This window comes from Temnothorax nylanderi, unplaced genomic scaffold (genome assembly GCF_030848795.1).
Source record: "Temnothorax nylanderi isolate EJ_2023f unplaced genomic scaffold, tnyl_v1.0 TNYL_tig0403_pilon, whole genome shotgun sequence".
Taxonomy (NCBI): Eukaryota; Metazoa; Arthropoda; class Insecta; order Hymenoptera; family Formicidae; genus Temnothorax; species Temnothorax nylanderi.
The window spans coordinates 142192-165678 of record NW_027249465.1 but is presented as its reverse complement, the minus strand read 5'-3'; the positions used below and the strand labels follow the sequence as shown (position 1 = coordinate 165678).

Below are 23487 nucleotides of genomic sequence, written 5' to 3'. Positions count from 1 at the left end.
AGGGTGATGTTGACGTTGAAAAAGATGTAAATGAAACTGAAATTGCAATTGGTAAAGTACTCGAAGATTTTGAAAACGTATGTAGCTTATAAGTAAAAATTACAATATTAATGTAGCAATTAAGGTTTTGTGAAAAAAGTCCTTTATAATAAATATTCTTCTAATTAAAATAATGTGTTTTATACTTAAGAATATAATATCCTTCATCAATAAATATCTTTCTAATTAAAATAATGCGTTTTCTTAAGAAATTATTTTATTTTAATCAATTTTAAACCAATTAATAAATCATTATTTGAATTGTAATGTAATATTTATTTCAAATTCTGAGTAAATGTGCACTCTTATGTTGGCTATAAAACTGGCGATTTTACACCATCAAGTTGGCGATTTTTGGCTACGGCACGCCTGCAGATGGCGACACACTACAATTTTATACTGGGCACCCTGCGCCAGTGTTGTTAGACGGGCCGGTTTTTCCGCGCATGCGCGGACCTATTAGTACTGGAAAGAGGTTCCATTAGTCGCCCATACAAAATTGTTTAAAAATTGTGGAAAATTTTAATATATTTAATATACATATAGATATGTATACGAAAATATAAATATTAAAAATTCAATAATCTGTATTTAATAATAAAAAAATTTAATAATAAAAAATCAGTTAAAAAAACAGGAAGGAAGGTGATATAATTTATGAAATAAAAGAACTTGTAAATAAAAGTAAAATATTTTATTTGGCATAATCTTATAGAATATTAACATTCGTTGCAAGGGTAAGGAAAACTGCCAAAAACCTTACCAGTATTCATAAAATAAAAGTACATTTTGTTATAAAATGGTATAAGCATTAATATAAAAACAAAAATAATATTGAAATATTTGTTTCATATAGAAAATAAAAAATTAATAACATTTTAAAATTACATAAATAGTATTTAAATATTTAATAATCAAATAAAAGTAAAATATGCATTTTAAAACAAACGTATTAAATACTATTAAATAAAATACTATTAAATAACACAAAAATTCGAATTTGAGGAGAATAATCGACTGTGATTGGTCAATTCTTGCGACTCACGACTTTGCGACTCGCATTGTAGACCCAGCATAACTGTAACCTTCGATTAAACTCACTCTTCATCTCTTTCTAAAGCCTTGTGTACACGATACTAGAAATCGGTCCGAGTTTCGGTTTAAGCCAATCAACTTGCAGCTCTTACAGAAAAGCAGCAGTTTCATTGGCTTAAACCGAAACTCGGACCGATTTCTAGTATCGTGTACACAAGGCTTAATGCTGGGTCTACAATGCGAGTCGCAAAGTCGTGAGTCGCAAGAATTGACTAATCACAGTCGAATTTGAGGAGAATAATCGACTGTGATTGGTCAATTCTTGCGACTCACGACTTTGCGACTCGCATTGTAGACCCAGCATAACTGTCCCTCTTATGCCCGTTTCTACCAACGCGGTTTAAAAGTTAATCCCTAGGGCCGATATCACAGTCTCCGATTAACGTGATCCTCCGATTAAACTCACTCTTCGTCTCTTTCTAGGGGGACAGTTAGAAAGAGATGCAGAGTGAGTTTAATCGGAGGATCACGTTAATCGGAGACTGTGATATCGGCCCCTAGTGACATTCGGTTAACCAAAGTTTGCCAAAAGAAAGAGACGAAGAGTGAGTTTAATCGAAGGTTACAGTTAGGCCCAGTTTCACAGTGGCCAGTTAGCTTAACTAGTAGTTAATTCTCACTCTCCGTCTCTTTCTAACCTTTGAGGTTAGAAAGAGACAGAGAGTGAGAGTTAACTACTAGTTAAGCTAACTGGCCACTGTGAAACTGGGCCTTAATCGGAGATGGTAAAACCGGCCCCTAGGGCCGATATCACAGTCTCCGATTAACGTGATCCTCCGATTAAACTCACTCTGCATCTCTTTCTAACTGTCCCCCTAGAAAGAGACGAAAAGACAGTTAGAAAGAGATGCAGAGTGAGTTTAATCAGAGGATCACGTTAATCGGAGACTGTGATATCGGCCCCTAGTGTTGGAACTGTAGGTTTGTTCGCGTCGCATGCCCCACCATGCTCCTAATCACTCCAACTCACTCCAAAAACTCATCTGGCTCCAATCGCCACCTTTTATCCGTGATTCAAGTGCTCTTGGTATTTATTGGAGTATGCGACGCGAACAAACCTTGTGCTAGCGTTTAGTGGATCGTGGATCACACCCTATATTTATGTCAATAGTCGGACCCTGGAGGGGATCGGATCGGGATCGGGGCGATCGGGAGCGGCAGCCATATCAAATAAGAAGAAAAATAAGAAGTTAGTGAGAGAGAGAGAGAGAGCGCGAGAAAAAGAAAACAAGTTAGAGAAAGAAAGAGGAAAGATGAAAAATACAAAGAATTGAACTGTGAGAGATGAAATCTTTGTGTGAGAGATGAAAATAATCTTATATTTATATATTTAAATTTATGTGAAATTGCATTAAAATAATTTTATGTCGTAGCCTTTAGGAGAGCAAAATAATGGAACTTATATAAATGTACTTGCAATCATAGAAACTTTTATATACAGATCTGTTTCTTGTGGTTGTGTTTTGTTGCATTTTCTGACCTTTTTAAAATGCAATAGAGATATACAATTAAGGCCCAGTTGCACCAACGTCGCATAATATTTAACCTTAGCTTAACTCACTCTTCGTCTCTTTTTAAGGAGACAATTGGAAAGAGACGAAGAATGAGTTAAGTTAAGGTTAGTTGGTGCAACCGATCTAAAGCAATAAAGCATTGAAAGGAAAAGAGAGAGAGAGAGAGAGTACAAAGACAAGATTTTTAATTTTTTAAAAGACTTGATTTTATAATTTTAGATCGTTACTTGGAAACTTGACTGCATGAAGTATCGCACGTTTAGATGAAAAATGCTTGGCACGTGAATTTTATCTCCAAGGAAAATGTACCTACTGGATGCTCTGTGGTATGTAAAGCAAGGTTTTGAAAAGTTAAAATTGTTCAATCGCTATTTGTTGCGATTATAACTAGTCTTGTTGCAGGTAGATCACAAGATAATGAAAATATAGTACAGAAGAGAGTATTGACATGTGATCGAGGAATTTGACATGGAGATTCAAACATTTGTATTCTTTGATTTAGAAACAACTGGTCTAATTCAGGGGAAGGTAATGCCAAAAATTACAGAGATTGCTTTAGTTGCCGTCTCGAAAGAATCGATATGCAATGGTAACAAAAATTTTATGCCAAGAGTTTTGCATAAAATGGTGCTCCCAGTTAATCCACGAAAAGTCATACCGCCGAATGTAGAACACCTGACAAGTGAGTTACCTCATCAGTATGAATGAATATATAAGTAACTATAAATGGAGAGAAGAATCCAAATTATAAATAGCTTGGTCTACACTATTAGTATTTTTGCAATTGAGATACTCGATATTATAATAATCTTATGATTTTGTAGAACTGTACAATGAGGACATGCAACTACTGCAACCTTTCGAGAACGAACTTTACGAGTTAATAACGCTCTTTTTGCAACGTCTCACACCACCAATTTGTTTCGCAGCGCATAACGGCGACAAGTTTGATTATCCGATATTCTTAGGGGAACTCGAACGTATCAATAAGGTAATTAATTTACATAATAGCTCTTTCATAATCTTTTATTTTATTTAATAATTTTTTTTCCCCATTAAAGATCTTTAACAATGAAATCCTCTGCATTGATACATGGAAGATGTTCCAAGATTTCTTCAAGAAAAGAGACTTGGAGCCAAAGGTGGTCCAAGATTTGTTGAACGATGAGTACAATGACTCGCTCTCCATGTTGGATATGGATGTGGTGATGGAGGAAGTACCCAAAGTTGTTGCGACAACGTCCACTGTGCAAACAATGCTTTTCTGTGGTGATAAATACACTAAAGTTATAAACAATAAAGTAGAGAAGTATAGCAATGTCCAATCGTCGAACAATCCTTTACAAGAAACGAATGAAAAAACGCCAAAGAATCAAATAATGAAGCTGGAGAATGTCTTTGCACAGCGACCGTTCAAGAAAAACAACTTGAAAAAGAGATTGAATTTTGAATGTGAGAAGCCGATTAGCTTGAAACTTGGTGACATTTATGAGTATATGTTCGGCTCGAACTTCTCGTATAATCATTCAGCCGAGGCAGATTGTCTTGCTATGATACGCTGCGTCAGGAACATTGCTGATTTCTTCCTCGATTGGTCAGATAATCACGCAGTTCCATTGATTGGCTGCAAAAAAACGTAATGTGACGCTATTAGTTGATTGCAGACGATAAAAATAACATGAAAAATACACAAAATATAGAAAGAATACGTGTTATTGTCGTGAATTAAAGTGCAAAGCTAGTATGTACGAAATTTGTGAAGTAATATTAAGCGTACTCCTCTGCTTATATTGAATTGAAAGTGAGAAATTGTTATCATAATTTGACATGGTTCATAAGGGACGAAGAATCACTTGATTTTATGTAAACATAAATTATTTATTAAATTAAAGATCTTTTAAAAACCTTAAATTGCCTTAAATTAATATTTTTAGGATCTGTAGCTACAATTTTATAACGTATCATCATTTCCTAAAAATATAAATTTAAAAAAATTTGTAAAAATGTACTATTTAGCTGTGATTTACTTTAAGAATCACGAGTCTATGTGCACGAGTATTAAGATATGACTGATTGATGATTGAGGAAAGAAAATATTATTTGTTCATGTTTTTATAAGTTTGATATAAAGATGGCAAGATAAAGATATTTTCATACTATGCAACTGTGTAATAAATTAATTATTTTACCAATTTAAGATATGAAGCGTTTCTATGTGATCATATATTTTTACTATATTATTCCTTGGGAATGTGAATAAAAACGAAACGATCAATTTTAAATAATCCTCATAATTGAGAAAAATTTTATTCTTGAACGTTACGTGTATAAGACTGTTATTTGTTATTGGCAATACAAACTTTAAATATAATTTTCTTATGAAAATGGAATTTTATAAGAAAAGTTTATTGTACATTTTCAACTTTTTAATAAAATCATCTCAGTTGTCATAATCACTAATAACGCTAAATAATAACATTTATTTTGTATACCTAACGAAAGTCTTTACAAAAGAAAATATACGCTAAGTAGGGGAGACCGGGGCTAAAAAGTCTACGGGGTAAGTATGTCTAATCAAATATCTCGGAACCTGTATTGTGCGAACTCGCTATTAACATTGTAAACGCTGCTTATGGTACCCATGTGACCAACGGAGTTTCGGCAGGTTACCTGCCGTGTTATGATTTTTACGGAGGCAAACGTGTTTTCGTGGTGAAAAGTGAAATTTTCTGCGCGTGGAAATTTTGTAATATCTGCAATAATATTTGCTCTCCAAATCTCGAGGTACGTGATTATAAATGCATGCTGATTATAAAGAGTAATGCATGCTGAACACGAATCCAGTGTAGATATCTAATATTTCATGGGCGATCAAACCTGAAACTGATTTATCCCGGGGGGTAGACTGTTTAACCCCGGCATTTTTGAGATTTCAATTTTTCCACCGTTGTCGTTTTTGCTCTATACCGGTTAAGGACGTTCTCCGGTCCTTATACTAGAGAAAATCGATTTTCTTAGGATTTTCTTGAAACTGTGAATATACGTTAATTTAGGTGTACTTTATGCGTGGTATAAATTTCAGTACCTCTTCCGGTATAAAAAATAAAGATACTGAGCCTCAAAGTTTCAACTTTTACTAATGAAAAGGTTTTCCAGGCCAAACGGTAAGAGATACGAGGTTGGCCAAGAGGACCAAAGTTGCTCCTCTCGTCGAGTTCTATAAGGAAAAAATGCCAAAACTAAAAAAAAATTAAATTTAAATTTTTTTTTTGAAACTTTGAGGCTCAGTATCTTTATTTTTTATACCGGAAGAGGTACTGAAATTTATACCACGCATAAAGCACACCTAAATAAACGTATATTCACAGTTTCAAGAAAATCCTAAGAAAATCGATTTTCTCTAGTATAAGGACCGGAGAACGTCCTTAAACAAAGCAACGTAGATAAAAATTTCCTAAATAAATTTTGTAGCTAAAGGTTCACTCTTTACAGTGGTATACCACATTTTACTCAAATTATTTATTTTGTTGTTAAAAATCGGCACCGAAAAAAAAACAGACTGTTTAGCCCCGGTCTCCCCTACCCCCTACATAACAAACCAAATATATATAGATTTCGGAAAAAGTATATTTTATAAATTAAGGATGTTCTGCCTATAGTTCCCTGCCAAAAGTTAGCTTTCAATAAAAAATTACTAAAAAAAGACTGCATGTATGTCAAGCAACTCAAATTTTTTTATATGTTAGAAAGGATTACCATTAACAGTTTGAGTCTGGTTTTTTGTCATTTAAATAGTATTGTTTAAACAATAAAAAAATGAAAAAATTTAAGCAAAAAGTTTTGAAACTTAAAATACAATATCAATGATGTATGTTTTACATATAAAAAAAGTTTTAGAAATATCTTATTGTTTTTATTTATATTTACCGCGAAAAAATGTCGGTTCTCCATAAGGAATAATGTTAATTTCATCAATTTTAAACTTAAATAACTCTTAAATTGTTTAGTAAATCACTTACAGAGTATTTTAAATTTAATTTAAAAGAAACATCTCAAAATTTCAACCATTTCTGAATATATTTGAAATACCTGCAATACATCCTTAAAATCGTTATAACTCAGCAACCGTTCAGTGGATTCGTTTCAATTTTTTTTTGCAGCACATCAGGAAGACTAAAAGAACAATCTCACAAATTTTTATCGACTTCTCACTGTTTTTAATATTATAGGTAGAACATCCTTAACTTCGTTCAAAAATAAACATGAGATCAATGCAACCAAATACATAATTATACTTTAGAATCAATTGAAATCTCTTCTGAGGCATTAGCATTACACTTTTTCGGCAAAGAAAATGGATGTATTTCGAGGCTAAACTGCATTTAATTGAAATCTATTCTTTATATACCTTTACTATGCACAATGTTTGTGAAATGTACGTCTATCAGTTATCTTTTACCATGATGAAAAATTGTACTGATAATTTTATATGTATTTTTATCTATACGTATACGTACCTTTATTACCCAGATAACACACAATATTGTATAAATATGTTATACTGCGTCAAATATTCTGTTAAGAGAATATTCTCAACGAAATCATCTATAAATGTTAATAGAATATTTTCGTTTTAAAGAATGTTCTATAAATGTACTGGAAATATTATAAAATTGTCAGTAGAAATATTCTGTTAGTATATACTATAAATATTATAGAGTGTAGCAAAACTAATCAAATTAAGCGGCGAAGTCGAACTACTGCAGCGCCGCGCCACTCCGCGAGCACGTACTACGTACTAGAAACAATAATAAAGAACGCGCGCGCGCTGTGGAACGCTGATCGTTGGGCGCCGTGGCGTGAACAGGCCTGTTGTAACGTAAAGTAGGTATAATTTGCATCTTATGCATTTTTCTTGTCTCTTGGCGTTTTCGACCGAGGTGGGTTTTAATCCGGGTTTCAACGAAATCGAGCATTTATTCGTCAACGCGGGCGAATTGACCAGTAGATGCTCGATTTCGCTTGTAACTGGTTGAAACCTGGATTGAAACCCACCTCGGTCGAAAACGCTATCTCTGAGAAAATAATATACTTTTTATATTATAATAATTTTATATTTTTATTCAGATCCAGATCGAGTGATAAAAGTGTGCAATTAGGCGTCTGCGATTACACAATCATTTATAGAGGTTATAAATTTTGTGTTTAGATAAAGTTTATATATATTTACGTTCATGTATTACTATAACATAATAAAAATATGTGTTATAATAAACGTACAGAATTTACAATTATATATAATGTTATTTGTATAATTTTCCATCATATAATCAATATTTATATACAATCTAAATTGTACAGCGTGTTTTAATATTGAAAAATAGATTGAAAGAATATTCTGTATTATATTCAAGGAATATGAAAAAAAGCTTTTTAAAACTATCTGAATAATGTTTATAGAATGTTCCAAAAATACGTCATCCAAATCGTAGGGGAGACCGGGGCTAAACCGCCAGTTTTTTTTCGGTGCCGATTTTTAACAACAAAATAAATAATTTTAGTTAAATGTGGTATACCACTTTAAAGAGTGAACCTTTAGCTACAAAATTTATATAGGAAATTTTTATCTATGTTGCTTTGTTTAACCGGTATAGAGCAAAAACGACAACGGTGGAAAAATTGAACTCTCAAAAATGCCGGGGTTGAACCGCCACCCCCCCGGGATAAATCAGTTTCAGGTTTGATCGCCCATGAAATATTAGATATCTACACTGGATTCGTGTTCAGCATGCATTACTCTTTATAATCAGAATGCATTTATAATCACGTACCTCGAGATTTGGAGAGCAAATATTATTGCAGATATTACAAAATTTCCACGCGCAGAAAATTTCACTTTTCACCACGAAAACACGTTTGCCTCCGTAAAAATCATAACACGGCAGGTAACCTGCCGAAACTCCGTTGGTCACATGGGTACCATAAGCAGCGTTTACAATGTTAATAGCGAGTTCGCACAATATACAGGTTCCGAGATATTTGATTTGGCGGTTCAACCCCGTTGGCGGTTTAACCTCGGTCTCCCCTACAGCAGATGTTTATGCAAATATATATTTTAGGAAAAAAAGTAAGAAAAGGTAAAAGTGAGAATTAAAATGTTTTATCATATATACCTATATATACAGGGTGTTAGAAATAAAAGTACCCAGCCGAATGGCTGGGGTAGAATGGGTCAAACTGAAGAGAAAAGTCATGTACCATTTTGCAAAATTCGCAATAGTTAACGAGTTATTAACTGAAACGTTTGAGCGAATGAGCGCACAAGGAGCGATAGAGGCGGGTCTCGGCTGGCACGGTGCCAGGCGCGCGGTGAGCGGTGAGGGGCGCGCGGCGCGTGACGAGCGGTGAGGGGCGCGCGGCGCGTAGCGAGCGGCGAGCGACAGATGACATACACTGCGGCGAAAAAGTATTAAGGCCGTGGCACATAGAAAAACTTAAGCAGTAAAACTCAAGCAGTAAGCAAATCAGCCAATCACAGTCAAGAACTTAAGGCACGGCCCTAAGCGGTAGCAAATCCATACCGTTGATTTCTTACTGCTTAAGTTTTACTGCTTAAGTTTTTCTATGTGCCAAGGTCCTTAGAACCAGCACACGTATTGCACAGGCATTTTTTATGAAATGTATTTTTGTAATTTTTTTCGATTTTTGTCTTGAAATCAACACTCGCGCAATGTGTTTTCGTGCATACTTCAATTGTGTAAAAAAAAAATTAAGTTCTGTGCAGTCTACGCAAAGCTAGACCCTTCCCTGCAATTGTCGGTAATTTGGCTTTAGGATCACCTTAAGGGGATCCTATAGTGGCAGTAATTACCGACATTTAGTTAAAACAAAACCACTTTTAATTGGCTTTACGGAATTGCAAAAATTTGGTCTAGAATTAAAGTACGCACAAAAATGTAGAAGGCTAGATCGGTTTTAACTTCCAAAACAAAAAAAACATTAAAAATTTGGGCACATAGAGCTGTCACTGACGACAATATTTGGTTATACAAAAATACTGCAGTTTATATATACAAAATGAGAATCTAGCCCTCTAGGGAAAACATTGAAGAACAATATCGTGCAATTACAACTACGATAGAAGTCTAGAAAAAAAGTGTCATTGTTTTAACTTTTATACATGCAAATATACATGCGGAATGACAAGAAGAGCAGTTGGCGTATAAAGCCCCTTGCACAATGCCAGGCAACAGGCAATAGGAACAGGGAATAGAAATCAGAAATCATGTATAAATGCAGAATAAACAGTGACACAGGCAATAGGCACAGAGTTTCCGTCACGTTGGAAATTCTGTGCCTATTGCCTGTTGCCAACCAATCATAGCATTCGAATTTTTTAGGTTGTAATTAACGATTTTTTGGTTATTTCCTGTTCCTATTGCCTGTTGCCTGGCATTGTGCAAGGGGCTTAAGAGTAGATGGCGCAGCAATCGAAACAAGGACAGATGCCTCTCGTTAGACAAGGGCAGATATAGGCCGGTAATATAGAAAATGATAGAAAACGAATTAGAACGGAATTAAAAATGTTCGACATTATCGACATCGAGGAAGTTCGGCCTTCACTATAGGATCCCCTTAAGGGGATGCTGGAGCGTGTCCTGGGGTGACGGCCGAACTCCGACGGGATCGATAATTTTGACCGTTTTCTATGTTACCGGCCTATATCTGTCCTTATATCTAACGAGATATCTGTCCTTGTCAGATTGCAACGCCATGTACGCGTGTGTGTACATGCATAAAATCTGCGATCAGTGAAAATCTTTCTTATTAGGATCTTTTATACTACTACTACGTTTACGCGAGCGTTACTTCTGTAGTAACTTATGATAATTCACCCGTTTACGCGGAGTAAATTATCGTAAGTTACTACAAAATCCCGTTTACGCGAAGGAAAATCAAAAGTAACGCTCGCTCGTTACTTCTGTAGTAACTTACGATAATTCCTTCGCGTAAACGGAATTTTGTAATAACTTACGATAATTTACTCCGCGTAAACGAGCGAATTATCGTAAGTTACTACAGAAGTAACGCTCGCGTAAACGTAGTACTAGTCCGATTAGTGGGGTACTTTCGATTGTACACGTAAGCTATATAATTCGTATATTAAACGAAAGTTTCCATGAAATTCTAGGTACAAAAGGTGCAACATCAAGTAGTATCAAATATAATTTTTTCAATTCTTTTAAGTTTTTGGTCTTCAATTTGCCACTCCACTCATCATTTCTGTACGTACTTTAAACGTGTCAATGGGATTTCAAATCTGTAAAGTAAATTCGAAGAAAATCGGATACCTATAAATATCGATAATTGCCGTCGCTCCAGGATCCCCTTAAGGATGTTCTATAGGTACCATCCCAACCAAAAGTATGCAGGAAATATTAAAAACTCTGATATATTAATTCTCCAGGGATCCAAAGACAAAAAAATGTATATAAATAGTTACGGAACATCTAATAGAATGTAAAAGACGTAGATTTAGTGACTGTAAAAAACTGTTACTACTATTTTTTTCAAAAAAAATTTCAAAAAAAAATTGTTGTAAATCGTTTCAAATTTTGTTGCTATTTTTTTGTTTGTTGATGATCTGCTTGTGCGTAAAATATTATTATATAATTGGTTACATTTTTTAATGTTTACACTTTTCTCTGTAAAACCCTTTGTAAAACGGATATTCAAAAATTGATAACTTTTTATCTAAATTGTGAATCGATTTAAAATTTGGCCCCTAACTTTGAAAGAGAATACACAATATGATATTAAATTTTCGTCAACTTCGTTACATTTTAACTAACTCTTTAGAACACCCTTAAGTTTGATTGACGTGAAAACTCCAGACAAGCTTAGTAGTACCATGATGTAAAAATACAAAGTGTATCATTCCCAAGGTTGCGCAGTGAATGACCAATCAGAGATTTGCCCATTAAGACTCCATTCAGCCAATCAAATGACCATATTAGCAACTTAAGACATTACTTAAGACGGTCTTGAAATAAGATCCGACTATGAATACCGCCCTATATAGTTCTTCACTGGATCTAATACTACGTTTACGCGAGCGTTACTTCTATAGTAACTTACGATAATTCACTCGTTTACGCGGAGTAAATTATCGTAAGTTACTACAAAATCCCGTTTACGCGAAGGAATTATCGTAAGTTACTACAGAAGTAACGCTTGCGTAAATGTAGTATAAGTGTAGAAACTAATCATAATAAAAAATTACTGAGCGCTCACTGATCTGCTTTGTCTGCTGAACGCACCCCTTGTATTCTTACATTATGGAGTAGTACCGCGTCGTGATGGCATGAACATAGTAGTGAGCATGGTCACATTTTTTACGTATGTACATACTTGGCGTCGCGGTACTACCATATAGAAAATATCTCGCAATTAATAATTTCTGTAAATTTGATAGTAATTTAATGACATCTTTTTTCTTAAAAAAATTGGAATAAAGTCTATATAATTATGTAATTATACTTACATTGGGGTTGCGCTTCGCGTTCCGGTATCGTTACATGTTCCAAATTTTTCAAAATCTCCAATTCGTCTCTATTCACTACAACCGAAAATTCATGGGAAATATTGTGATATAAAGTTTTTATATTTTAATAAATAAATAGTAAAATAATAGTAAAAGAGTGGTCAATTTTATGGTGTACCATGCATATGCAATGTAATACTAATTTATACTTATTCAAAGCATAAAAAAAAAGATAAGTACTCACAAACCCATTTAGCTATCGCGTACTGATCGTCTTTAATAGTCCTTCTAATATTTTTTAAAATCTTTTCTAATCTACCTTCCATATTCCTCATTTCTTCACGACCGATACTTTCCAGCAAATTGAGATCATCGTCCCAATAGTATTTTATGCAGTGATTATTGAAAGCATCATGAAGTTTTTCTAACATCTATAAAATATCATTGATACTTTATTATTATTGCTTTAATAAAAGAAGCACTTTGAATTTGAACAATATATTACCTTGAAGAATAAGAAAGTATATGATCTTCTCTGAGAAATATGAAACATTTCTGATTCATGGTAGCATAAGGTTTCGAGATAATAGCTTGCAATACTCGCCCATTCTCGAGTATCCCGAAGTTTCTAATAGAGAGAATATATATGTATGTACATCATTATTTAAAATAGATTATATAATTTAAGTTGTTACGATAAAAAAAATAAAAATTAATAATATAAATAAATAAAAAAGTTTTATGCACGAATTCATTAAGGAAAGTAAAAGTAAAAAAAGAGAGTCAATTACGGAAGATACTTACAATATTATAAGTATAAAAGTAAACTAAAAATTTATTCGTATTTTTACAAATAAATTAATGTTTATTACTTCACGATATATCATTGTACCTTTAATTGGCGTATTACAGGCTTCATACGCCCATACTTATGGCTAGAAAGCATATCTTTCTCAAACTCGTAAAAACACAGTCGCCAATAGCGATGTCGTAAATCACCGAAATCGCTTCTACTGTTGTTCAAAGGTTTGGGAACTGCAGACCAACATCTATTTGGGCAAGACTACGAAACGAGAAGCGATTAGTAAGAGCATGCTATTAACAGCTATTGAATTGCTGCAGACAATTATTTGTTCTTTAATTGTTTTCCTCTATTGAGTTCTGTTTTTTTTAATAAATTTGAAGTATTAAGTTTAAATATATTTGTACGACAAGAAGATTGAAGAAAAACTAGATAAAAATAAAACAAAGTAGCTGCATCTATCTAAGTAGCTGTAGCTATATTTCGACTTAAAAAAGATTACTTTTCGCCAATTACTACGTTTACGCGAGCGTTACTTCTGTAGTAACTTATGATAATTCACCCGTTTACGCGGAGTAAATTATCGTAAGTTACTACAAAATCCCGTTTACGCGAAGGAATTATCGTAAGTTACTACAGAAGTAACGCTCGCGTAAACGTAGTAAATGTCGCGAACGATGTCGTGAATTACGGAGAAACCTCTTCTATAATACGCTTCTTTAAATAAAGTGCAGACCAACATTCACCAAACTATGAAACACGAAACGATTAACATTTACATACAATACAGACACGCTATTTAGTTTATTTGTTATTGAATTGCTACACAGTAAAAAATTTTGTGTTAATGGAAGTCCACTCTCAATTTTGTGTTAAAATAACTCATTCATCGTGTTATTTTTTACATATAGAAATGTTATATCGACATTTTTTTAGTAAAAAATGTAAAAAATAACACGATGAATGAGTTATTTTAACACAAAATTGAGAGTGGACTTCCATTGACACAAAATTTTTTACTGTGTATACATACAATTTACCGTTTTTCTTTGTTAAATTTTTTTAAGTAAAAATTATCAAATATTAAGTTCGAATATTTTTACGAAAAGGAAAAAATTAGATAAAAAAATAAAAATATATCTAACAATAAGTAAATAATATAGCTATACTTTAAACGGCTATACTTTAAATGATTAGGTATATTTTAATACTAATAAAAATTATTTTTTTCCCAAATAGTATAATTTTTTCATCTTACTTTTACTTAATAAATAAAAAAACAAATAAACAGATGTACGACAAATCTCAATCTATTATTTTAATTTTATATATTACGTACTTGTAAAATATTCATTTTCGAACATTTCGGTGGCAAAGAATGAATAGAAAAAGTTAAAACGGGAACTACATCGATGTCGATAGTTTTTTCATCGTTTCTTCCGTAATTCAAATTTAACGTAAACGCTGGTCCTGATTTTCTTTTTCTTATCTAAACACAGATAAAACATGTAATATTAGCTTTATTAATTAGTTCAACTTTTCCTTCTTGTATAACATATATTCTATGATATAATATTTTATATGATTTATATACGACAATTTTAAATAGTCAATGTCGAAAGCAATTTTGCTCGTTATTACAATCTTCGATATCTCAACAAAAATCGAACAAAATGTACTGACAAAATGTGATAGCAGATAGAAACAACTCTACCCATTTTTTTTATCCAACATAAATAATATAAACAAGCAAAATAAAAAAATAGTAATACTTTAATAATTAGATAAATGTTTGATTAATAATTTAATAACTAAATAAATATTTGAATGGCTATAAAATAGCAGATCTACTCGATTTATACCAATTCAGTTGTCATATTCTATAAGTATATGCATATAATATCAAACTTGCACTTATATAACATCAAAAAACGTTAGCTTAGTATAATGTATGAGCGTGAGTCAATAATTATCCGCATTCTATTTTAATAATTTATTAGACAGTTGAGAACGTACAATTACATCATTTTTTTAACCTAGTTCCCTTGCTTTTCAATGCACTTGTTCCAGCGTGCCACAAGCTTACGTATACCCTTGAAAAAAAATGTTTTTGGTTTGTCCCTCAGCCATGTATATGCACCGCTTTTGTTATACTGCTGTCCATATGCACGCTGTTCAAACGCTTCAGAAATTGGGTTTCAAGGTATTGGAGTATTCAGATCTCACTCCCTTAGATTGCCATCTGTTTGGTCCATTTAAAGATACCTTATAAGAGATCGATTTGTCATCAGATCAACATGTGCAAGAAGTGATGCATACATGGGTGAGGGACAAACCAAAAATATTTTTTTGCAAGGATATATGCAAGTTTGTGGCACGCTGGGACAAGTGCATTGAAAAGCAAAGGGATTGTGTTAAAAAATGATGTAATTGTACGTTTTCTACTATTGTTCTAATAAATTAATTATAGAAATAGTGCGCGGATAATTACTGACTCACCCTCGTAATTGATGCAATTCTGATCAATCTGTTGCCAGACTATCAATGACTATAATGTTAATATTTCACTTACTGGTGTATAATCATGAAATATAATTCTGTCATTTCTGTCACCAGTAGCGTGAGCCACTTTACTCAAAATTCTTTCTATCCAAGTGCGAAATTTTTCTTGATTCAGATATGATTCTTCATCAATGAAGGAATTCAATTCCCTAAACAGAAAATAGATACTTTTTTCCTTTCATTTTGTAAATTATAAGTCCATTTCTATAACATATAATACTTACTTATATGCTTCCGGAACTAAATTTAAAGTATTCTGCGAGCTTATGGCTTTCCAAACCGGTACGCGTATCTTAATAAAACCTGGTCGATCTGTGCTAAACTAAAATATAATCAATAAGTATTATATATTAATATAATATTAATATATAATATTATATATATTAATATAATATTAATATATAATACTTATTAATATAATTAATATATATATTAATTATAATATTAGTATTAATTTCGCGTCGATCTTATAGTAGAAAATTGCATTATTGGATTAATAAGAAAATATTCGTATTATTTTATTGATATATTATAAAGTTATATTAAAATTATTTAATATGTATATGTATTACAAAAAGAAAATAATTTTACATGAAAAAATAATTCAAATAAAGAATAGAAATGTTTTCATATAAATGGAAATGAATAACTTTGGATTTTCTTAAGCTTTAATAATCTTCAGAGATATATATTGCTGATTTTAAAAATAATATCTACCTGTATATCTTTTTCTTTGAAGGGTAGATTGATCACAAAATTCAAATCGTATTCTTTTGGTTCTCCAAATCGAGTTCCTTTATAATAACTTCCAACCCAAATAATTCTTTGAAATGTTTTAGCAAATAACGGACTTTGCTGTCGCATAGCGTCTATGAGCTTTTCAAAAAACTGCAGCATACATTACAAGGTACAATGCATACAAGCATATAAATTAATAGAATATAGTTTTATTATAATACAAAGATTTTTACCCTTTTCAAGAACTGATTTTGATCCTTTATATCATTGGAATCCATTTTTATAAATTTGCTGTTTATTTTCTCAAATATCGTATCGCTAACTAGATACTTGTCAATATCTGCGACTTGCGCCATCGCGTGTGTGTAAATTGCTGGATTTTCAAAATCTGAAATTACTTTAAAATTGTACCTATGTTGGCGCTATATAATTATTATTTAAATATTAAAGAAATAAAATTGTATAATTCTTATAAATACAAAAAAAAAAATTTTTTTTGTAGTATTTAATAGATATTAGTTAAGTATTATTATTTTAAATAAAATTGAAAAGTATAGTAAGATTATATCCTTTCTAAAAAAGGCATGTTAAGTCGATTAATATAAAAATTAGATTTCAGAATAAAATTGCATTTCTCTCACTTTTGTTTTGCATGCATTCAGGAAGATCCAGATCTTTTTAGAGATTATTTCAAAAACTTCTTTTTCTTTTGTAACTGAAACAACAGGTTTATAACAAATATCCCTTACTTGCCACACTTCTGTAGAATCATGTACTTGCCACACTGGGATGGAATCTACCCCAGCGACAAAAATTGTTATAACAAATAAGCTATTCAATATTTTAACTTGCCAAATTTTTTAGAACTTCTTAAGAGCTTACTTTTAAAAGTTATGTAGGTTATATAGCCAAAAATTAAAATTATGTATGATAAAAAAATTAAAATAGCAAAAAAATGAATGGCTTGTACACAGAGAGAACGATTTCTTTGGATTTAGTAATCCTATTTGTTTGATTGACATTTCTTTCATTGAAACAACATATGCTTAGACGAAATAATATTTTTTTGAATGGAAAAATTTTGTTTTTATTCAAGAAAACTCTATTATCTAACGGAAAAGACTATTATTGGAAGTAATATCTCCCAAACAAATAATATATTATTTGGTTACAATAAATGTAATAAGCGTTTTCACCGCTAGGCGGCTGCTAAACTCGTAAGTCAAATTCGACCAGAGACTGTATATAAGGCCCCACGGCGAAAGCGTCTATCACTTGCAGTTGTACACATCATTGGAATCCATCACACCGGTCACTCGAGTGATGGAGATATGACAATTATTTATTATTTATTTATTTATATATGTAGCAGTCAACCGACTACCACATATATCATATATATAAATAAATAAATAATAAATAAATGTTTAAGACATTTTTTATAAAGCATTGATATTTAAATGAAACAATAGTATTATTAAAGCGATAGAGAATATGTTTTTCGTTTCAAACAATTTTTTAATTTAAGACAAAGATATATATTCTTTGAAAAATCAAACAATCGTATTTGTTGAATCAAAAATTTGTTTGTTTGGACTATTCCAAAAGATAAATTTCTTTGAATCTAATAAAATTTATTAAATCCAAAGAAACCGTTCTCTCTGTGTAGTAAAATTGCTGATTGATTTCTCCTTGACGATGTGCATCGCGAAAAGCTCTCTAGTCCTCCATATTAATATAATATAATATAATATAATCTAAATATTTTATAGTGAGATATCCCTTACTTGCCACACTGGGGTGCAAATCAACCCCACGACCATTCCCTTAATTTTAAGTACCTAAACCTACGGTATCCCTACACAGAGAGAACGGTTTCTTTGGATTTAATAAATTTTATTAGATTCAAAGAAATTTATCTTTTGGAATAGTCCAAACAAACAAATTTTTGATTCAACAAATACGATTGTTTGATTTTTCAAAGAATATATATCTTTGTCTTAAATTAAAAAATTGTTTGAAACGAAAAACATATTCTCTATCGCTTTAATAATACTATTGTTTCATTTAAATATCAATGCTTTATAAAAAATGTCTTAAACATTTATTTATTATTTATTTATTTATATATATGATATATGTGGTAGTCGGTTGACTGCTACATATATAAATAAATAAATAATAAATAATTGTCATATCTCCATCACTCGAGTGACCGGTGTGATGGATTCCAATGATGTGTACAACTGCGAGTGATAGACGCTTTCGCCGTGGGGCCTTATATACAGTCTCTGGTCGAATTTGACTTACGAGTTTAGCAGCCGCCTAGCGGTGAAAACGCTTATTACATTTATTGTAACCAAATAATATATTATTTGTTTGGGAGATATTACTTCAAATAATAGTGTCTTTTCCGTTAAATAATAGAGTTTTCTTGAATAAAAACAAAAATTTTTCCATTCAAAAAAATATTATTTCGTCTAAGCATATGTTGTTTCAATGAAAGAAATGTCAATCAAACAAATAGGATTACTAAATCCAAAGAAATCGTTCTCTCTGTGTATGGACGCATGTGCAGTTTTATTGCCACGTTCACATTCGATATAATTATTATTAACTGGCAAAGCATTTTTTTGCAAACTACGACATCATGATATAAATATCGTCACTTGTGTGTGCAATAAAACGCAATCTATTTATGGAAACGCTGACGGAAAAAAAACATGAATGATACGCTTTATATGTCACTGATATGGAGTGATTTCCGCAATATCCGTGGTATCGAATGTGAACTTGGCAATAAAACTGCACATGCATCCATATAGTTAAATTGCTGATTGATTTCTCCTTGACGATGTGCATTTCTTAAAAACGAAATGTAAGATTGAATAAATGTCTAATGAATGGTGAAGCAATAGAGCAATCCAAATATTACTTGTACTTATTCGTACAAGGTTTGTTTGCACTTACACTTAACTCTCTTTTTGCGCGTTTTTTCCCGCAATTTTCTTTTACGTGGTTTTTCTAAATAACACAGTTTCTCGACAAATCTTTATAATCTCTCGTGTAGGGGAGAGAGAGGAACATTGATTGTTTTTGCTTTGCTAATAATTTTGGCTAAGAAAAAATATTTTTTATAATTTTAAACAGGAATCGGCAATAAAAAATTTCCATTTTTCATTTTTTAATTATTCACAAAATTATAAATAACAACAAATTAAATTTTTATAGAATCAACAAATTAATAATTAGTCACAAAAAATTACTAACTACGTAAAAATTAATATTTCGGCAAAAGTGACTTACTCATTACTTAAAACGTGGGTAAATCATCAGAGAAAAATTTTCAGTTACGTGAAAATTAGTATTTAGGCGAAAATATGAATTAATTTTTATTTACGAATTGATAATTAGTAGACATAAATTTTTTATTGTTAAAAGAATTAATAGTTTGTCAAAATAAATTACTACTTATTTGAAAATGAATAATTAGTGGAAAATAATTACTAATTTTTTCAATAATGAATAATTAGCCTCAGGTAAATGACTAATTATTAAAAAATTATTAATTGGTTTAATATAAATAATTTAAGTATTGTATTTAAACGTGGTTTAAAAAAATTATTGTATTAATGTCATATATAGGGGAGACCGGGGCGAGTCGGCCCTATTTTTTCGGTGCCGTTTTTTCTCTGAGTGTACGGTACACCGATGACCATGAAATTATATATATAATCACTTGGCATTCCGTCAGTTATAGTATAGATGTCGCACGTTACAAACCTCGGGATCTTTCTTTCTAAGGTTCCGATTTTTATAAAGAGCAAGCTGGGAGTAGTTGTGTCACGTACGCGTGATATGAACGTGACAATAAAATGCCCGTATATTTAAAACGTTCGTTTATGAATTTCTCAGGAATTTTATAATATTTTATTGCAAATGATGGTATTTATCATTATAAATATTAACCGGACTCGATGTAAGAGATTCAAGTCGATTAAAAGTATTAACCAAGTGTTTAAAGATAACAAGAAATCATTGAATTCGTTCTTGACAATTCTACTTATATAATAATACTAGCTTGATACACCCGTGCTTCGCTACGGTATGCGAAGGATTCTATAATTTACCCCCGAATTTAGATTTGCCCCTTTAGGGAGTTGATTAGGGCAAAATCCTGATTTATGTTTTTAAACATTTGTATGGGTGACCTTTGTAAGCAAAAATCAAGTCGATATCTCATTGGGCTTAAGAAATATTGAGAAATCCGTGAAAACACATTTTATCCCTATTCACCCCGTTAGGGGTCGAATTTTTAAAAATGCCTTCTTAGTTGGTGCTTACATCATGGAAGGAATATATACTTCCCGAATTTCATGTTTCTAGGTTTCTAGGTTTAGGGGTTTGGGCTGGGCGTTGATGAGTCAGTCGGGACATTTGATAAAATATAGATAGATGGATAGAATCTCGAAAATTTATATTTAAGAAATTATACAAATCCGTTTAAAAAGTGTACAACAAATTATTTTGTAGGTGAATCGATTCCTTTGCGGTTGTCGAATTATTATCGATAGCCGTTTAATTAAAAAATTAAATTATGTATTCTTGACTCATCGCAGCTGTTTATCGGATTTGTACTCACCAAACAGGAGGTGCGGGCAAAATACCACGAATGCAGCAATATTGCTGCACAAATTTGCAGCGATAGTCGTAAGAACGTTTTCAATAATTTAATTGGTTGAAATTTTAGAGCTGCTCACACGTCCTTTATTATTTTATTCTACTAATTATTTCCTGCAAATAAACGCGAATAAGGCTATGTATCGCGGACTGCATCCTACTGTGCGCTAACCGGTTCTTTCTGCTTTTATATATGTAGTATACAGCAAATTAATGAGTAAGCTTTCGGCAGATGGCGTTATAGCGATATGTAAGCTAGAGTCCCTAGAAGTAAGAGTCTAGCCAATTTTTCTAGCACAGTATAAAGACCTGTGTCAACGATGCTAGAACTTTGGTCCAAGTTCTCGGACATCGACGTATAGTTGACAAACTAATTAAAAATTATTTATAATTATCTTTTTCAATTGTTTGGAAATGTTTTGGAGAAAGGAAAAAACTTTTTAGAGTTTGGAAAACCATATAATAATTGAAATTTAATTAAAATCAATTAAGCGTATAGTTGGCAGACATATTGTCTAAATTTTTTTTCTTGTCCAATCGCTCCAGAATTATTTGGATAAAGTGTCGAAATATATTTTATTATTTAGAAAACTACTCTATTTTAATAAAAATTAATTAACAAGTAAACGATACCGGAAATAAGTTAATTGGCGCTGTTCATATTTTTTAATAAACAATAGTTCAACCGATTGCTCCTTAATTGTTCCTTGCTTGCTCTATTGGGATATTCAATCGCTCCGTTCGTATAATTAATTTTGTATACTTTAGCATTTTTATTGAAAAATTAACAAATTAAAAGTCGGATGCATTATGCTATGCGTTACGCAAAAATTTGTGCTCCGGCCTTTAATTTGTTAATTTTTCAATAAAAATGCTAAAGTATCATACAAAATTAATTATACGAATGGAGCGATTGAATATTCCAATAGAGCAAGCAAGGAACAATTATTCCACCAAAAATCAATATTGGTTAAAAGGTTAAACTCTTTGAGACATAGTTATAAACAATAGAGTTGTTGTATTATGTTTGAATATTTCCGCCGTTGGCTGCCGAGCCATATATAATTACAATAGGCAGCCAATAGGTGGCCGTGTCGTCACTTGTGAAATAATTAATTTGTTAATTTTTCAAAAAAAAATGGAATAAATTATTAAAGTAATAATGGAGCAATAAGGAGCAATCAAGGAGCAATCATTTTATGCTGGATTTAGTTGCACAAAGTTATTAGAAATATGTTTTTGAGTGATAATTTTACGTTTTTTGTAAATATTTTAAATAATATTAATTTTAAAAAGGGAGCAATTCTTGATTCTGAAGGAGCAATTAAGGAGCAATCGTTTGAGCTATTGTTTATTAAAAAATAGAAACTTTCAGCGCCAACTTATTTCCGGTATCGTTTACTTGTTAATTAATTTTTATTAAAATAGAGTAATTTTCCAAATAATAAAATATATTTCGACACTTTATCCAAATGATTCTGGAGCGATTGGATAAGAAAAAAAAATTTTAGACAATATGTCTGCCAACTATACGCTTAATTGATTTTAATTAATTTATGTATATTGTATGGTTTTCCAAACTCTAAAAAGTTTTTTCCTTTCTCCAAATGATTTCCAAACGATTGGAAAAGATAATTATAAATAATTTTTAATTAGTTTGTCAACTATACGTCGGTTTCTCTAACCGAAGAAAAGTTACTGAAACTTGGATCGTGGAAACACAGTTTTGCATCCAAGTTCAGTGTGTCCACGATCCAAGTTTTAGTAACTTTTCCTCGGTCCGAGAACTTGGACCAAGTTCTAACATCGTGGACACAGGCCTTTAAGAAAGCTTTTGATCTGATGACTAATAGATCGCCATATTGCTGATTGACGGGCTCTAATTTAAAAGGCAATCGATACAATCAAAAAGAGATATATATTTAATGACAATACTATAACCATTATAAAGTTGTATGGCTGTCTTTGAAATCAATTCCTCTCGACTACAGCCGGCTGATACCCACAATTTTGACCTTCAAACAATAGCCTTTCTTATGTTTTTATGTTTTCCAAATTTTTGTTTATACCAATAACAATTAAATTTATCATACTTTAGGTCGTATTAAATAGGAACATAGGCAAATATTAATTTTCATTAATTGTTTAACAACTGAACATGGTTTAAAAATAAAATTAAGCTCAACTTTAAATGCAGAGATAATTTTAAAATTGCTCTAATATATTTGAACACTTCATGCAATCGACCTTAAAAGCCTACAGTAAGTGGAAAACAAGTAACATAATAAACTGACCTTTCTGTATCTTTTGAGAATCCAAACAAAGTTTCTTCTATCCCTCATCTCTCACTACTTGCACTTTGGCAGCCTTTGAAGGAACAATGATATCCACCTCTTTCATTCATACTGAATTCACTCATTGTACTAACTGGGTTTTAACAGAACAAACAATAGCACATATGGTTTTTTCGAATTTAAGAGTGACAGATAGAGGTTATGGATGCATGTTGCAGC

General features: G+C 31.7%; 2 protein-coding genes and 1 long non-coding RNA gene across 25 annotated transcripts; 2 read left to right on the top strand and 1 right to left on the bottom strand.

Annotated features, from left to right (window-relative positions):
- Nucleotides 1-1534: 1534 nt before the first annotated feature.
- Nucleotides 1535-4845, top strand: LOC139782315 (uncharacterized). Of its 15 annotated transcripts, none has more exons than XM_071721301.1 (6): nucleotides 1535-1679; nucleotides 2246-2323; nucleotides 2868-2974; nucleotides 3051-3330; nucleotides 3473-3639; nucleotides 3710-4845. In XM_071721301.1, the coding sequence occupies exons 4-6, from the start codon at nucleotides 3117-3119 to the stop codon at nucleotides 4286-4288; spliced, it is 960 nt and encodes a 319-aa protein (XP_071577402.1). In that variant the 5' UTR covers nucleotides 1535-1679; nucleotides 2246-2323; nucleotides 2868-2974; nucleotides 3051-3116; the 3' UTR covers nucleotides 4289-4845. The 15 variants fall into 15 exon arrangements, with proteins under 15 accessions (XP_071577402.1, XP_071577398.1, XP_071577401.1 ...); XM_071721297.1 differs by having other exon boundaries at nucleotides 2246-2431; XM_071721300.1 differs by lacking the exon at nucleotides 1535-1679 and adding an exon at nucleotides 1749-1859.
- Cglr1 (cGAS-like receptor 1) lies at nucleotides 3659-23403 on the bottom strand. Of its 9 annotated transcripts, XM_071721285.1 has the most exons (14): nucleotides 23269-23403; nucleotides 20937-21088; nucleotides 16936-17009; nucleotides 16528-16691; nucleotides 16274-16444; nucleotides 15781-15878; nucleotides 15567-15705; nucleotides 14334-14483; nucleotides 13085-13255; nucleotides 12698-12820; nucleotides 12437-12623; nucleotides 12193-12267; nucleotides 7166-7253; nucleotides 3659-4272 (listed from the first exon to the last, which is right to left on the bottom strand). In XM_071721285.1, exons 3-13 carry the CDS (start codon nucleotides 16946-16948, stop codon nucleotides 7171-7173), a joined length of 1374 nt encoding a protein of 457 aa, XP_071577386.1. In that variant the 5' UTR covers nucleotides 16949-17009; nucleotides 20937-21088; nucleotides 23269-23403; the 3' UTR covers nucleotides 3659-4272; nucleotides 7166-7170. The 9 variants fall into 9 exon arrangements, with proteins under 9 accessions (XP_071577386.1, XP_071577389.1, XP_071577387.1 ...); XM_071721288.1 differs by lacking the exon at nucleotides 20937-21088 and having other exon boundaries at nucleotides 16528-16682; nucleotides 23269-23366; XM_071721286.1 differs by lacking the exon at nucleotides 23269-23403 and having other exon boundaries at nucleotides 16936-17090; nucleotides 20937-21152.
- On the top strand, nucleotides 7237-7949 carry LOC139782317 (uncharacterized). Its single transcript, XR_011720849.1, has 2 exons — nucleotides 7237-7532; nucleotides 7776-7949. It is a non-coding gene; the product is annotated as an uncharacterized lncRNA (long non-coding RNA).
- Nucleotides 23404-23487: the final 84 nt, after the last annotated feature.